Below are 17,786 nucleotides of genomic sequence, written 5' to 3'. Positions count from 1 at the left end.
CCACGACAGGAACTCTAACCAAGGACATTTTTCACAGAACTTGAACAAAGTATTTTAAAATTTGTTTGGAAGCAGAGAAGACCCAGAAAAGCCAAAGATATTCTGAAAAAGAAAAATGGATCTGGAGGAATCAGGATCCCGGACTTCAGACTATTCTACAAAGCAACAGTCATCAAAACGGTATGGTACTGGCACAAAGACAGACATATAGATCAGTGCAACAGGATAGAAAGCCCAGAACTAAACCCACACGCCTACACCCAACTAATCTATGACAAAGGAGGCAAGAATATACAACGGAGAAAAGACAGCATGTTCAATAAGTAGTGCTGGGAAAACTGGACAGCCGCATGGAAAAGAATGAAATGAGAACACTCCCTAACACCATACGCAAAAATTAACTCAAAATGGATGAAAGACCTAGATATAAGACCATATACTATAACATTAGATATAAGACCATATAAGACCATATACTATAACACTCTCTGACATAAATGACAGCAACATCTTCTCAGATCCACCTCTTAAAGTAACGACAGTAAAAACAAAAATAAACAAATGGGGCCTAATCAAACTTAAAAATTTCTGCACAGCAAAGGAAACCCTAAACAAAGTAAACAGATAACCCACAGAATGGGAGAAAATCTTTGCAAATGAAGCAACTGACAAGGGATTATTCTCAAAAATTTATAAACACCTTCTGCAGCTCCATACCAAAAAACAAACAACCCCATCAAAAAATGGGCCGAAGATCTAAACAGACAGTTCTCCAAAGAAGACATACAGATGGCCAATAAAACACATGAAAAGATGTTCAGCGTCACTCATTATTAGAGAGATACAAATCCAAACCACGATGAGGTACCACCTTACACCAGCCAGAATGGCCATCATCAAAAAGTCTACAAACAATAAGTGCTGGAGAGGGTGTGGAGAAAAAGGAACCCTATTACACTGTTGGTGGGATTGTAAATTGGTGCAACCACTGTGGAAAACAGTATGGAGATTCCTCAGAAAACTAAAAATAGAACTACCATTTGATCCAGCAATCCCACTCCTGGGCATCTATCCAGAGAAAACCATGACTCACAAAGACACATGTACTCTGATGTTCATTGCAGCATTATTTGCAATAGCCAAGATATGGAAACAACTTAAATGTCCATTGACAGAGGAGTGGATCAAGAAGATGTGGCACATATATATATATATATATACACAACAGAATATTACTCAGCCATTAAAGGGAACGAAATACTGGCATTTTTAGCAACATAGATGGACCTAGAAATTACCATGCTGAGTGGTCAGTCAGACAATGAGACATCAACATCAAATGCTTTCACTGACATGTGGAATCTGAAAAAAGGACACAATGAACTTCTTTGCAGAACAGATACTGACTCACAGACTTTGAAAAACTTATAGTTTCCAAAGGAGACAGTTTAGGGGGTAGGAGGATGTGCTGGGGTTGTGGGATGGAAATCCTATAAAATTGGATTGTGATGATCATTGTACAAGTATAAATGTAATAAATTCACTGAGTAATAAAAAAGACTTAACCATTTTCTCATGAATCTCATTGCTTTGTATCTACTATTTCAACTAAACTGAAAGATGGGACCCCTAAATAAGGAACTGAAATAGCCCAACTGAAATAAGAAGTCTTTAGGGCGAAATTGTCAAGAATTCTATGTATCTAGTCACTCATGATGGAACATGATGAAGGAAAATGTTAGAAAAAGGATGTATATATATACGTGTGTGTGTGTGTGTGTGTGTGTGTGTGTGTGTGAGACTGGGTCACTTTGCTGTATAGTAGGAACTGACAGAACACTGTAAAGCAACTATAATGGAAAAAATAAAAATCATTCAAAAAATAAATAAAATACCACTCATAAAAGGATAAAAAAAAAAAGAATTCTAGTTATGTGTGGTCACTTTTCCACTCCCCACTTCTCCACTCCCCAAGATGTGGTTCTGTCACTGATCTGCAAGGAAACTACTAACATCCCCATAAGAATCCTATAAAAGAAGACATCATTTAAATAACAGAGCCAGAAGAGGTCAATCAATCTAAAAATTCTGAATACTTTGGTCTGAGCAATTATTTTTTTAAGTGCTTATTTTATAACAACTCCTCTTTAAGTCTTCAAATAAATTTTTGTTTAGACTAAGCTGATAGTTTTTATTAGAAGCATTATTTACATGAGTTAAGAAATAATGAAATAATCCATTGCCTCAAAGGCAATAAAGTGGGTACATTTCGTTCTATTCTTTTTTTCTTTTTGAGCCGTTCCCACGGCATATGGAGGTTCCCAGGCTAGGGGTCTAATCGGAGCTGTAGCCACCGGCCTACGCCAGAGCCACAGCAACGTGGGATCCGAGCCATGTCTGTGACCTACACCACAGCTCACGCCAACGCCGGGTCCTTAACCCACTGAGCAAGGGCAGGAATCGAACCCGCAACCTCATGGTTCCTAGTCGGATTCGTTAACCACTGTGCCACAACGGGACCTCCCATTTAGTTCTATTCTTAATAATTAAGTAGCAGTAGTAACTTTTCCATATAGAATAGGACTAGTTACAACACAACAATTCTATCACTGCTTGTGTCTTAAATACCCTAATTAAAATGAGTATCTCAACAAGTGGCTAAAATCGAAAGAGAACAGAGCCAATGCTCCTTCAAGAACAGTTCATAAAGTTCAACTTTCTTAAAAGATTTCTCAAAGGAAAGGCAGAATTCTAAGGATTAAACTCCTAAGGGTCCCAACTCTATCCCCTTAAATATTACTATAGCGGATATGAATGTCAAGGTTTAAAATACAAGTGATGGATATCCATGGTTAAGGACTGGGTCTCAAGCAAATGATTCAAATTATTGTGTGTGCTGTCTAGATACCATACACTATCTCACATCCATAGACACTGCAGGATGTGAGAACACATTTAACATGGTTGCTATAATCACAGTGTTGGTGGAATATCTCATGATTAACTGATTCATGATTTCCCACACAATACCAATAGTTCTTGTCATTCTACAAGAGTCCCAGAGGTAGAAAAATGAGTAGTTATTTCCAAGTAACTTTTTACCAACTCTTTTGGAGCAAAATGTGACATCCCTAATTAAAAGAATTTTTTGTGCTTTCCTGTAACATATAAAATGTAAATATCTATGTACTATTCTGACTGTATACCTAGTACTTATCTTTGTACTTTTTAAATGGAGAGACTGTTTTAGCCAATGTATAATCCTATAAACTCTTCAGCACCTTACCATATCAATAGGCACTTAAATGCTTGGAGTGTTTACAATGGGGAGGGGGGTGAATTATGTAGTACTTAATTCTTCAAAAAAATTGAGGAAGCTGAAAATCTGCAATGGACTGAAATCTAAAAACCTCTTCTACTTGGCACAGTTTTCAAAGCTACACAAGCTCTGAGATTGGGCAGCTTTAGGTTCAAATGGTCTCTGCCACTTAAGAGATGGGTCAAGCAAAAAATACTCTTGAGGTTACATTTATCAGGGAAGGTTTCACAGAGAAGTTATAACAGACTTGAGATGTGTGGGTTAGGGCTTGGATTGGTTGCAAGAAGATTCGGGGAGTAAAAGGACAACTGAAAAGCTAGGGAAAATAAACACTGTCTGCATGCAAGAAAGAAGTTGAGGCAGCTGGAAGAAGTCGGATCAGAGCAGATCTGCTAAGTGTGTGCTTGCTCAGTGTGAAGTGCTTAGGGAGTACAATATCATCCTTACTCTAGGCATAAGGAAACAGACTCAGGAGATCCACGCAGGTTGGAGGTAATTATTTAATTGACTGGTAACTTTAATTTACTTAATTGAACTGGTAACTTTACATAAAAAATTAAAAAGGAGATGGTATGGGATAATCAAAAAAGTAACACCACACTTGACTGAATCTAAATAAACGTTCAAATTCTAACTCTTCCACTAAACTACAAGGCCCAAGGGCCTACAGGGTCAGGATTTTTTTTATATCTAAGGTGAGGAAATGAATTAGATGAGCTCTAAGTCCTTTCCAGTATGGACTTTCAAAAATTCTATCATTTTATATACATTTAATACATAAGACAAGATGATTAAACAAGCATGCAGCTAAAAAAAGAAATAGGAAAAAAAACCATAAAATGGCTGATTTAAAGCAATCAACTTAATTGAGCCAATGATTTCGTGTATAGCAGTCAAAAAATTAAAAAATCACCAAAAGCTATCCTTGCTGAGGTCTCTGGGAGACACAGATTTAGTTACATTAAAATCACTAAAATATTAGTAAATGACTGCAATAAAGCAAAAGCAGAGTCCCAAATGTTAAGAATACTGAATACCTATGAAAATCATAGAGGACAGACAAGCAGTCTGAACACTTGGCAGCCAGGCAACCCACGGCTGAGTACACATTTCCTGTAACCCCAGTAAAACTCAAACCCTCAACACAGTAACCACCTCTGGAATTAAGACGTGAGGTGGAAAAATTAATAAGAGATTTCGAATTGAACAGTAAGGCTGACATACAATAAAAAAAACAAAGCACTTGAAGAAATAAGTTAAAACATTCTTAGGAAACTACGCTTACCAAGCAAAACACCAGCAAACAGGAAAATCTGAGCTATACTTGAAAATTACCCAGCACTGAAAATTCCCTTTAATGATTATATTTCTGAGATTAAAACCAGAAGGATAAAAAGCAGAAGAACAGAAAAAAATTGGGGCCCAGTGAAATCTTAAATATGGATGCTATTTTATCAGAAATAAGAGATTATTAAATCAATGTATAATACACTTTGGGGGGAGAGATAAAGTTAGGAGGTTATTGCCAAAAAAGAGGGACACTTGCTACTGCAAAGTCTGAGGTAATTGAACAGCAAGATAAGAAGGATTCACAAAAAAGCAGCAGTGCAAGGGTGGGAACCATAGACTTAAAATGCAGCCAGTCTTTGGATTTTTTTTTTTAAGACCTCTGCCTATCTCAAACATACCAATGTATATGTCAGGCCTAAATTCATTGAGGATTCCATGTACAAGTGCAGGACGAGGAGCTGTAGCTAAAAGCAACATGGGGGGAGGTAGATTAAGGAATTTTAGTGGAAAACATACTAAATGTTCATAGAAATGTGATCTAGCTACCATTAAAAATGACTGGGGTGATCTGTGGCTAAATTAATAGAATATAAAAATTAAGAAGGATGGAGTTCCCTGGTGGGCTAGCAGTTAAGGATCCAGCATTGTCACTGCTGTGGCTCAGGTTCGATCCCTGGCCTGGGAACTTTTGCACGCCACGGTGTGGCCAAAAAAAAAAAAAGAAAAAAAAAATTAAAAGGGAGATGTTCCTATTAGATCACACTGGAATATTATACTATGGGACAAATTATGTTAGAATTAACAACTGGGAGTTCCCGTGGTGGCGCAGTGGTTAACAAATCCGACTGGGAACCATGAGGTTGCGGGTTCGGTCCCTGCCCTTGCTCAGTGGGTTAACCATCCGGCGTTGCCGTGAGCTGTGGTGTAGGTTGCAGACGCGGCTCGGATCCCGTGTTGCTGTGCTCTAGCGTGGGCCGGCAGCTACAGCTCCGATTCGACCCCTAGCCTGGGAACCTCCATATGCCGCGGGAGCGGCCCAAGAAATAGCAAAAAAAAAAAGAATTAACAACTGGATTTAGGAAAGAAAACTGCTGACAGGGATATATTCCAGGCAGGAAGAGCAGCAGTAGAATAGTTAAGGGTACAAGTCCAAATTTAAACTCCGGCTCCATTACTTAGCCTATCAAGCCACCAGCTAGTAGCTTAACCTTTTTAGATTTTTTACTTTTGTCAATGGAGATAATAGTATCCACCTCCCACACGAAAGAATTACTATTACAGCTTCACTTGAGGATTACCTGAAGGACTGACAAGGGTGTAACTTAAAACACAGAGGGCAGGGCATGAACACGGGAACCTGTCAACAGCAGAAGGCTATGGAAAGAAGAGAGATTACATCTCTGCTGGATGATGCAATGAGTAGGAAGATATGTAGTCTAAAAATAGGGAGCTAAGAATATATACAAAAATGCATTTGATGAAATTTTTTTGAAATGAAGAATAAACCACAAAATACACACAGTGGGGAAAGAGGCAGAGGGGGCGCGGACAGGGAGGGAAGGTGGGTTCACTCCAGGTACCATTCTGTAGACTCTACTTTGCAGCTATACAATTTTTAAAACGACAAAGCAAAAGAAAAAAAACTTTAAGCAATCCTTAAACATCAAAAAGAATCAAGTTAATTGAAATATGGGGGCAATTAGTGGCCTGACCACAGAGAGAAATTATTCCAAGTGATTCAGAACATAGTAACTTGACTGTAACAGTAAAAGTAGTAATAACAGCCAGAGTAGAAAATGTTTGCCACACACTTTTTTTTTCCCACTTAATCTTAACAACATGCCTGGGAGACAAATATTTCACAGAGGGGGAAACTATGGCTCAAGAAAGTTAATTAACTTGATGAGGGCACACCAATGACTAGCAACGTAGAAATCTAAACCTAGCTTTTCTGACAACAAATCCTTTCCTTTGCCAGCCACACCACATCCCTCCACCTGTGTCTTTGCGTGACATTCTCACCATTCTGGGTCCGCTCTGCCAACTGAAAGCCTCCCCATCTAGCAGAGCCTGGTTCAAATGCCTTCGCATCGTATAAATCAAAACAAGGGGTTGTACTGTAATCTCCTTTGCATTTATCAGAGAGCCAAACTGCAGGCTGGAAATGATTTCTTCTCTCCATAATAAATTTTCTTTAGGGGACTTTTTATTATCATTGTCTTATAAAATATATTGTTCAGGACAGCTTTAGAGATGATCAGGTTAATTATTGGTGCTGCTTTTATTTCATATATAAAATGTATATATGAAGGGGCATTAATGTTTTTCAGGTCCTAAAACCTCAAGAGCTTTAAGTGCTATACATAATATTTGGTGATAAATTAATATGATAAATCAGAACTTTTTTAGCATAACCATGCTTGTTTTTGATGGAAATCAGTGTCCACAGGTATGAAAATCACTCTGGCTTCACAGCATGGAATTATATATTAAGTTACTTCAGAAACAATCTTTTGTAACCTGTTACATATATTTTTAAAGTTGAAAGTTCTTTACCCTAGTGAAACTACTCCACATCTCAGAGTTAGGAACACATCCGTCTCTGTTCAGGACTACACCCTTATCTCCTAAAGTACATCAAGACGAAATTTAAAAATGGACAAAAGACTTATTTTTCTACAGCCAAGTCTGAACATCAGTACGTACCTGATTAGTATTTCTGATTGGCATGTAGTCCTCATCTTCTTTTTCTTCAGAGCAGTGGCGGGTTTTCTTCTTGTGTTTTTTACTTGTGTGGGAGTGACTTGACTTTGAGTCTTCTGCCTGCTCATCTAGTACAAGGTCATATTTTGCACTGTAGCAGCTAGTTAAGGACAAATGTGTGAGCTAACACTGGCAACACATCAAAACTGAGCAAAACGTAAGAATCTGGTAAAGGAGGCCATCAGGCTAAAGGTAACTTTTTCAAGCAGAAAGCACCTCAGAAGCATAGAGTATATTCCTACAACAGAACTAATTCATATCTTACTTCACTACACAGTCAGGAAAAGCAGAAAGAACATTTCTCTTATATAAACAGTTAATAATTGGCAGTGAGGAGTTCCCGTCGTGGCTCAGTGTTTAACGAATCCGACTAGGAACCATGAGGTTGCAGGTTTGATCCCTGGCCTCACTCAGCGGGTTAAGGATCCGGTGTTGCCGAGAGCTGTGGTGTAGGTTGCAGGTGCGGCTCGGATTTCATGTTGTTGCTCATAGGCCTGTGGCTACAGCTCTGATGAGACTCCTAGCCTGGGAACCTTCATATGCCGTGGGTGCAGCCCTAGAAAAGACAAAAAAAAAAAAAAAAAAAAAATTGGCAATGAGCAAAAAATATAGAGAAAAAAACTAAAGAGGAAAAGTACAGGTAACAAAAAATAAGGAAATATATTTGTCAATAATGAGAAAACTTAAAATTTAGAAAATGAGGGACCTTTTTAAGTAGAAAAAATGAAGACATTACAAACTCCAATGCCAGAGAAGCTATGTAAGATGGGACTCTTCTTTTGAGTATAAATTAATTCCATCCTATAGGAGAAAATTTAGCAATACATATCAATAGTTATCATGTTTAAATTCAAACAAGAATTTATAAAACATTAAAATAACACCAAGTTTAATGAACAAAGGCACAGCTGTCCCTCACTATCCATGGGAACTTAGTTCTGGGACCCCCCTGAGGATACCAAAAGCTGCAAATGCTCAAGTCCTTTATGTAAGACGGTGTAGTATTTGCATAAAACCTATGCGCATCCTACCTTATGCCTCACATCATCTCTAGGTTACTTATAAACCCCAACACAAGGTAAATTCTATGTAAATACAAGGTAAATATTTAGCTGCCTGTACAGCAAATTCAGGTTTTGCTTTTTGGAAATTTCTGGGATTATTTTTGCTGAATATTTTTAATCTGCAATTAGAAATCCATGGGTGCAGAACCTGCAGATATAGAGGGCTGACTGCATATGTGATAGGATTATTTTTAATAACAGAAACCAGGAACCATAAACAGCCTAGGAATAAAGGTATACTTAAACAATTACAGTATTTCAACATGATACAGTATTATCATGTTGTTATTAAAAATGACAAATTGAGAGTTCCCATTGTGGTGCAGCGGAAACCAATCTGACTAGTATCCATAAGGATGTGCATTCAATTCCTGGCCTCACTCAGTGGGTTAAGGACCTGGCGTTGCCATGAGCTATGGTGTAGGTCGCAGATTCGGCTCGGATCCCATGTCCTGTGGCTGTAGTGTAGGCTGGCAGCTATGGCTCTGATTCGACTCCTAGCCTGGGAACTTCCATATGCCTCACATGGGGCCCTAAAAAAAAAAAAAGGCAAAAAAAAAATAATAATAATGACAAACGAATGCTGTTAAATAACCTGGAAAGATATTTATAAAAAATTAAAAGAGAAAAAAGCTTGAAGCAAAAAACCATATATACCACACAGTGATTATAATTACAAAACTTTCTAAAAGATCAAGGCTTGAAAGGAACAAGGAAAAATAACAAGTATCATTTGCCTAGGTGGTAGAACTATGAGTGAACCTTCTTTAAATTTCACATCAATGTATAAACAATGTTTTAATTCAGAAATATACATTTAATATATTATGTCTTAGAATAACAGAAAATGTAAAACTATTAATTACAACCTCTTCTAAAAAAAAATCTCTAAAATGGATTCTGAGGAAAGCTGACGAGGACTAGAACAGTGGTTTTCAAGAGTAACTTAGGAGGAAGCCGAAAATGCAGAGCTATTTTAAGTGGCTGGCGTGTGGGACTAGAGTAAAAGCAGACACTTCCCTCAGGACTACAGTCTCACGTCTGTTTCCACAGCCACAGCTCAGTGTTCCCTCAGGGATGTCTCACTCAACAGGAAAACCCTGCACCTTCTGGCTTTTCACAGGATGCTAATGACAGCCAACCAGCCTGTCCCATCCCTATTGTTACTCCAGTATCTCCAACATCTCTTCTCCTTCACACTATGTCGCCATGCTTCCACAGAACCTTCTGGATGGTCTCCTTTTTCAGATATAAATTCAGCAGTCCTTGCCTATGACTGAGCCTCTGTCTGTGCTCTACACATGCTGCTCCCTGTCCGAAGTGCTTCTGAGCCTCAGGGCGCTTCAAACTGCTGATCGTAATCCATCAATGGGATGCCAAGTCCATTTAGTGGGTCACTAAAGGCCACCATTTTTAAATAACATTGAACAGAAAATATATGGCATCCAATAAAAATATTATTTCAAAACACTTCTGTTTCAATGATGTGTGTATTGTGTAGGGTCAAGACATAAACTGTATTTCTTAAATAATGGAGCACAGTTAAAGAAAAGAGTATCCCACCTCAGCCATCCTCTCCCCCACATTCAAGCTGTGGCTTTATTGTCACTTCTCACAGTATTACTTAGGATCCTCTGATCTCTCACCTCTGTTATGAGTCCCATATCCCCCAAATGCACTTCTTTGCAACGCACCAAACATATTTAATTAATGATGATTATCTAATGTCTGTTCTTTCCCCAACTCCAAAATAAAAACCTAAGGTCCATGTGGGCAGGGCCTGTTTCACAGCTACACAGATGCCAAGTGAGTATCGGCTGATTACCTGTACCACCACCAGGACACTTACTCTACCTCTTCCTTGTTGCTCATCCACTATCTTCTACTCACCACTACAATCCCGACTTTCAGGAGATGTCAAATCTTTACAAGATGCTATGAATTTGAGACAGTTTTGTGATCTCTCTGACCTCTTTTCCCCAAATACTTCCCAAGGTCTAGTCCAAACAAATTATACTTCCCTCTTCTATTTCTGAATCCCGTTATCATGCAACTTCTCTCTCTCAAGACCTATAAAGTATATCCCATATCCTTCTTTTTTTCTTTTCTTTTCTTTTTTTTTTTTTTCTTTTTTAGGGCCACACCTGTGACATACGGAAGTTCCCACACTGGGGGTTGATTCGAAGCTACAGTCGCTGGCCTACGCCACAGCCACAGCAACGCAGGATCCAAGCAGCATCTGAGACCTAAACCACAGCTCACAGCAACACCAGATCTTAGCCCACTGTGCGAGGCCAGGGATCAAACCCACATCCTCATGGATCTTAGTCAGGTTCGTTAATCACTGCACCGCGACGGGAACTCCCCATCCTGTATCCCTCTAATTGACTTATCTGTACTTAATTATTCTCAGAATTCCCTTCCCTCACCATAGAGATAATGTATATGAAAAAAAATGCATATATGTTACATATTCAAACATATGTTCTGTGCCTCTATTATTGTACCTGAGATTGTAAGTGCCGCACTAAAACGAACCCTATCAGTTACCAAGAACATTCAGATCATCCTGCTGGGTCAGATTCAGGAATTCCTTTCTCTGGTTCCATATTCTGTTTGAGAAGATAACAGTGCTTTGTACCAGGACATGCCTGTCTTTTCCATCAACTGCTAAAAGTTAAAAGTATTCAATACTAGCCATGGGTAGTGGTTTAAATTGAAAAATTGATTAAAATTTTAAAATTCAGTTCCTCAGTCCATTTCACACGCTCGGTAACCACATGTGGTTAGCAGCTACATGGACAGTGAAAATACACTATATTCCCGTCACTGCAGAAAGTTCTGTTAGACAGCACTGGGCCAGAAACTGATTCTCAAACATGCCTAGCTCGTCTTTAACTCTTAGTTAACCTGGTCATCTATCATCTTGAATCTAAAGCATTTTAATACTAGGTATTCCTTCTTTTCAGCCTGAACACCCTCTCCAGGGGAGGCTGCCTCCTCTGCTTTCTACTCCACGGCTGAACTGCCTCCCATCGGTCCCACACACACTCCTTTTTCCTGCTGCAGTTACTAGTGGCTGTGGCCTCAATGTAACTGCAGAGATTTGGTGAATGACTCTCACGTGTATTCCAGCCACACCTTTTATGAGTTTCCTTTTTCAATCATACTCCCTTTAAAGTTCAACTTTTCAGACCATTCTTAGTTTACTGTTTGGTTTGTCTGCATGTGAAAGCCTCCCCTCATGCTGATGATGTCAGTACACGCCAGACTTTATCCAGCTCTAACACCTTACAATGCTTTGTGCATTGTAGACATTCAATACAATAAAAAATAGACCTAACAGGCCAATCTGATATTCATCTTTCCTTGATGAGTACTTGGAAAAGAAACGTCTACACAGTCTGGGAAAAGAGAATCCCTAATATACCAACAGAAACTAGAAAACAAAGAAACCATTAACCAGCAAGAATCATAAAAGAAATAACCTTTGCCATGTGTGGAGTGATAGATTTATAATGAGAATATCAATGAATAAATTAAAATGACATAATATGAACAGTATGTTTCATGGCTTCTTACTTGTCTCAACCTAAAACTTGGAAGAACATATAAACTCAAGGGTCAAGTCAATGGATTTCTTTTTAATCCTATAAAAGTCAACTCTTATACACAAGAAGAGCCCAGTAAATATTTGTTGCTAGACTGACAATGTATTATGCAGAAAGAAGTAGCCCAATCACATAAGACAACAAGATTTTCTTATCTACATATTCACCATCTTCAAAGAAATTCAACATACGAGAAGGGTTAACACAAAGGGTTTAGTTTAGTCATAATAAAGAAATTTCTGACTATGAAAAATTTAAAACATTAAGATTATACATAGAAAATGCAACTTTTAATTGTAGATCTTCTGAGAGAAAGTGATAACCTCAATCTAAGCATAGGGAGGTTAAAAGAATAAGGCTAAAAATTTCTTTCAACCCTTTTCTCCATATAATAGAGAATATACTGAAAAGGCATACTTATGTAAAATGGTAAAAAGAGATGATTTCTTCACAAACCATCTGGATTCAGGAACCTTGTCTCCTATAGCCTTTGTGACTTTTCATAAAAGGCATCACACTGTACTCTCCAGAGTGGACAGTCAATACATATTGACCAACTTGTTCTTGTGAAGGATACTCCTGTTTAGGCTTTACTTTATCTTTCAGAACCAAATTAGATGGTTTATCTTGTTCTTTTTCATACTCCTTGAAATCACTCTTGGTGTATTTCCCACCTATTTATTTAAAAAAAAAAAAAATTTAGTAAGAAAATTTTAGAAAAATCATTTGATTAATCAAGAACGAAATTAGTTTATATGAGGTGTAATACATAAGAGCTATTTCATGAGTGGCATATATATCAGGGGATAAAATGGCTGAGAAGAAAACAAAAGAATCACAGTAATTCTTTCTCTACCACTATATTAATTGAAAGCAGATATCCATTTTGTTAGGTAGCCAGATGCTGCCCCCTAATGATATATATGAATATTACAACACCAAACTTCCAAATCCTAAACTACACAACAAATACAATCACTGGAAAATAAGGCAGGGTTTACGTAGAGCCATTAAGTCTCTGAGAACATTAGGCCCAAAGGAAATTGAGGGCTTGGGCCCTGTGTCTGAGATCTGAGAGGCTTATAAGTTTGGAAGAAGGGAGGGTTTAAAGACTTCCGATATGTCAAAAAGAGACACTCTGGGAGTTCCATCATGGCTCAGTGGTTAACATATCCGACTAGTAACCATGAGGTTTCAGGTTCTATCCCTGGCCCCGCTCAGTGGGTTAAGGATACAGCATTGCTGTGAGCTGTGTTGTGGGTCAAAGACTCGGCTCTGATCCTACACTGCTGTGGCTGTGGTGTAGGCCGATGGCTACAGCTCTGACTCTACCCCTAGCCTGGGAACCTCCATATGCTGCAACTGCAGCCATGAAAAAAAGACAAAAGACATCTTTGGAGTTCCCGTCATGGCTCAGTGGGTTAACGAATCTGGCTAGGAACCATGAGGTTGCCGGTTCAATCCCTGGCCTCGCTCAGTGGGTTAAGGATCCGGCACTGCTGTGGGCTGTGGCGTAGGCCGGCAGCTACAGCTCCAATTTGACCCCTAGCCTGGGAACCTCCATATGCCGCGGGAGAGGCCCTAGAAAAGACCAAAAAAAAAAAAAAAAAAAAACCAAACAAACAGAAAGACACTTTGTCCCAAATCTCAACAGAGCAGCAAGCCGTCTGGGGACAGCAGAACGTGTATAAAATTTCACTACAGAGATGCGACAAGGAGAGTTGACAAGGGTACCAAAGATAAACTATCTTTGCTTCAAAATTCTTGCTTAAGAGCAACTTTATTCCTCTCAAATGGCAAAAATGAAATCAATAATTCCTTCAGAAAAACAGGACCTACTGTCACACCCTAACCGGCCTACAGTAGCAGCCCAGGAAAGAAGAGAACATTCCATGCAGCCTCTCTGCTCTCAAACCTGCTCTCCTACAGATGAGGATGCAGTTCCTATCTAGGCCCTAGACCTGCTGCCTTTTCCTTACCCTCAATTACATGAGGAACTGCTGCCACTGAAAAACTTCCCACAGAAGAGTCCCAGACTGAATGTACGAGTAAAGCAAACCTGAGGTATACAAGTGCTCTGATGGTGAATCCTCCATACACCTCGACTATGAAAGGGTCTTTAAACAAAAGAGAAAATACAAGGAATAAAGAGGAGCTGGGTAAGCATCAAAGACAAGACGAATCTACCTGGCAATTCTAGAGGCTCTGGAAATGAAAATGGTTCACGTAAATGTGAAACAGACAACTGTAAGAGCTAAAATACTGATACCTAACAAACAAGCATCATTTCATCATTGAAAAAATATTTGCCATGTGCTTGCCATTAGAAATCTTACTATGGATGAAGCAGTTATGGTACATAGTCGAAGGATTACAGTGAGAAGTTCCTGGAGTTGTCTGGTGGCTCAGCAGGTTAAGGATCCAGTGTTGCCACTGCTGTGCGGCAGGTTTGATTCCTGGCCTGGGAACTTCTGCATGCAGTGGGCATGGCCAAATAAACAAATAAAATGCCAAGTTCTGGATGCAAATCCTGACTCTGGTGGGAGGTCCTAGGTAAGACACTCCACTTCTCTGAAACTCAGTCTCTTCACTTAACTGGAAATAAAATCAACATTTCACAGACCTGCTGATATCATTAAATAAGGCTATAGGGGAAACTACTTAGCACTGCAAATAATACAAAGGATATATTCAATTTTAAAAATGTGAATCCATAATACATAAAATTATCTCAAAATTAAATGAGATTAACAACAAATTACATGCTTATGACAGCACATGCGAAACTTAAGCATGTCTCCTATGCGACATTTTATTTTAGAAAAAAAATGAAGAAATTCACTGAAAAGTCCTCTTGTAAATAAACTACATTGAAACTAGTTAGTAAGGCAGTATTATTTCTACATTGAGTAGATAGGTTTAGGAAGAAAAGAGAATTGAGAGAGAAACAAATAAAACAAAACTAGATTTAGAACTAATTTAAATCTGAGTAAACCTGACCCCAAGTAAATCATTTCACAAGATTATGACTCAAATTCCTTCTCTGTAATGAGAAATTAAATCCCAAATAATAAAACCAAACTAGCTCTCTGGTGGAAAAAAAACCCATAGAGGAGCTTTCTTATAGTACTATAGGACCAGAACTATATTGCACTAGGCCAGCAGTTCATCTACAGTTTCTGAATGTACTTATTTGATTCTTTTGATCACATAGCCGCAATTATTACTTGGGGGGGAGGAGAGTTGATAAAAATCATGAGAAATAAGAGTGTTATAGAAAAAGAAAGTAATCCTAGAATTCATAGTAAAATTTAGCATTACATGGTGAATAACTGCCAAAGTGAAACCTTTTAAACACACTGCATTACCAAGCAAAAAACTCATATTATTTCAACATACTGCAGATTCAACCTTATATTTAGTATGCCACTATCAGCAGGAATTTATTTGATACATGTCTGCATATGTAGGAACTTGCATATGTATAGGAATAGGACATAGTACACAGAAGAATAAAAGATTAGAAACTTGACTATCCACTAATAGGACTGGTTCAATAAATTATAATACATAATTCAACAGAACCTGAGTGGTCACTAGAAAGAATTAACTGCTGTTGCTCCTTGGTGTCTCAGAGGGTTAAGGATCTGGCATTGTCACTGCTGTGGCTCTGGTTACAGCTGTGGCATGGGTTTGATTCCCTGGCCTAGAAATTTCTGCATGTTTCAGGCACAGCCAAAAAAATAAAACATGGAGTTCCCGTCTTGCCACAGCAGAAATGAATCCAACTAGGAACCGTGAGGTTGCCGGTTCGATCCCTGGCCTCGCTCAATGGGTTAAGGATCTGGCATTGCTGTGAGCAGTGGTGTAGGCTGCAGACGCAGCTGGTATCTGGCATTGCTGTGGCTGTGGTGTAGGCCGGTGGCTACAGCTCTGACTGGACCCATAGCCTGGGAACCTCCATATGCCCACAGGTGCAGCCCTCAAAAGACAAAAAAAAAAAAAAAAAAAAAGCAATCAAAAAGAAAATATATTCATCATCAGTTTAAAATACACATATACACACTCACAATGCCCCCCTCTATCTTAGATGCTAGGTGGCAACTACATAAAATCAAACGTTAGGAGTTACATCACTGAACATTTCTAGTTAACAGCACTGTGAAAGAAGATACACACACACACACACACAGAATGTAAAGCAGAACAGAAACAAAGTTGAACCAACATACCTTTTCCTTTCCATTTAACCTTTGCAACAGACTGGCTAAAGTCCACATGTATTCTTCTGTCATCTATAAGCACATTGTCCATTTTGAAGAATGCTTTCTCACAATCTTCTTCCTGACAGTAATTATAAAAACTCACGCATAAATCTTTACAGAAAAGACTTCTGCAGCAAGAACACATACTGAAATCACAAAAAGTTTCTTGTTACTAAAATTAAAGTTTGAATACTCTGTACTTAGTACTTATTGGGTAACAGATTGTGGGCCCATGATAACCAAAGTCTGTGTCACGTAAGAATTCTTCTGTCACTAGCTTCACAAACCCTGCATCTCCATTTCCGACAATATGAAGACTAGAAATGACATTTCAATCCAGCACTGGTCAGTTTTCTCCTAGATTCCTGGAAACTTATTTTTTGATCTGCTCACACCTGAACTAGAAACAATTCAAAGAGAAGCAGATAAAAAGAACTAGTTATAATCATAGTTATTTACCATGTATGTCAATAATTAAATGGATTATAAACTCCAAGAGACAAAGCTTTAACATCTTGGAATCTACATCATTTAGAACATTATCTGGCACATGACAGGCAATCAAGGCACGTTTGATGAAGCTGCCTGATTACCTTGAGGCAGGCGTAATTCCATCACTGTGCCATTTCCCCAAGAGAAAGTTCTCAGATACTTTTTTTAAGAGGATAATATTTGCAAATATAATAATTTACTTGTACCTAAATGATAGTTAAGGAAACACTTCAAAATTTAGTTTAAACACAACATTGTAAATCAACTATATTTTAGTTTTTAAAAGCCTAGATTAAAAAACATATGGAAATGCATGCAAAGGAGCTCCCGCTGTGGCTCAGTGGTTAACGAACCCAGCTAGTATCCATGAGGATGCAGATTCAATCCCTGGCCTTGCTCAGTGGGTTAAGGATCTGGCATTGCCATGAGCTGTGGTGTAGGTCGCAGACGTGGCTCAGATCCTGCATTGCTGTGGCTTTGGCATAGGCTGGTGGCTGCAGCTTCGATTCAACCACTAGCCTGGAAACCTCCATATGCTGTGGATGTGGCCCTAAACAGACCATAGACAAAAAACCAAAAAAATAAATAGTGGACACTTAAAAAAAAGGAAAGAAAGAAAGAAATGCAAAGGACAAAAATATCCAAGACAATCCTCAAGAAGAACAAAGCTGGACTCACACAACAGATAACAAGACATTTAAAAGACATTTTAAAACTCTGTAGTGGGAGTTCCCATTGTGGCTCAACAGGTTATGAACTCGACTAGTATCCGTGAGGATGTGGGTTTGATCCTTGGCCTTGCTCAGTGGGTTAAGGATCCAGCACTGCCATGAGCTGTGGTGTAGGTCACAGATGTCGCTTGGATCCCACGCTGCCCTGGCTGTGGCGTAGCCTGGGGGGTGCAGCTCTGATTTAACCTCTAGCCTGAGAACTTTCATATGCCACAGGTGGGGCCCTAAAATGAAGAAAAAAAGTGGTGCAA

General features: G+C 38.7%; 1 protein-coding gene across 1 annotated transcript in view; it reads right to left on the bottom strand.

Annotated features, from left to right (window-relative positions):
* Positions 1 to 17,786, bottom strand: part of PPIL4 (peptidylprolyl isomerase like 4) — a 45,923-nt gene that overhangs the window by 10,297 nt on the left and 17,840 nt on the right. The window contains exons 10-12 of the mRNA XM_021086908.1: positions 16,280 to 16,391; positions 12,625 to 12,721; positions 7,316 to 7,463 (exon numbers count right to left, since the gene is read on the bottom strand). Of these exons, the coding sequence (XP_020942567.1) occupies positions 7,316 to 7,463; positions 12,625 to 12,721; positions 16,280 to 16,391 (357 nt within the window). The remainder of the gene's footprint in view (positions 1 to 7,315; positions 7,464 to 12,624; positions 12,722 to 16,279; positions 16,392 to 17,786) is intronic.

This window comes from Sus scrofa, chromosome 1 (assembly GCF_000003025.6).
Source record: "Sus scrofa isolate TJ Tabasco breed Duroc chromosome 1, Sscrofa11.1, whole genome shotgun sequence".
NCBI classification, from domain to species: domain Eukaryota; kingdom Metazoa; phylum Chordata; class Mammalia; order Artiodactyla; family Suidae; genus Sus; species Sus scrofa.
Note: the sequence above shows the minus strand (reverse complement) of the source record. Positions and strands in the feature narration are given on the sequence as shown.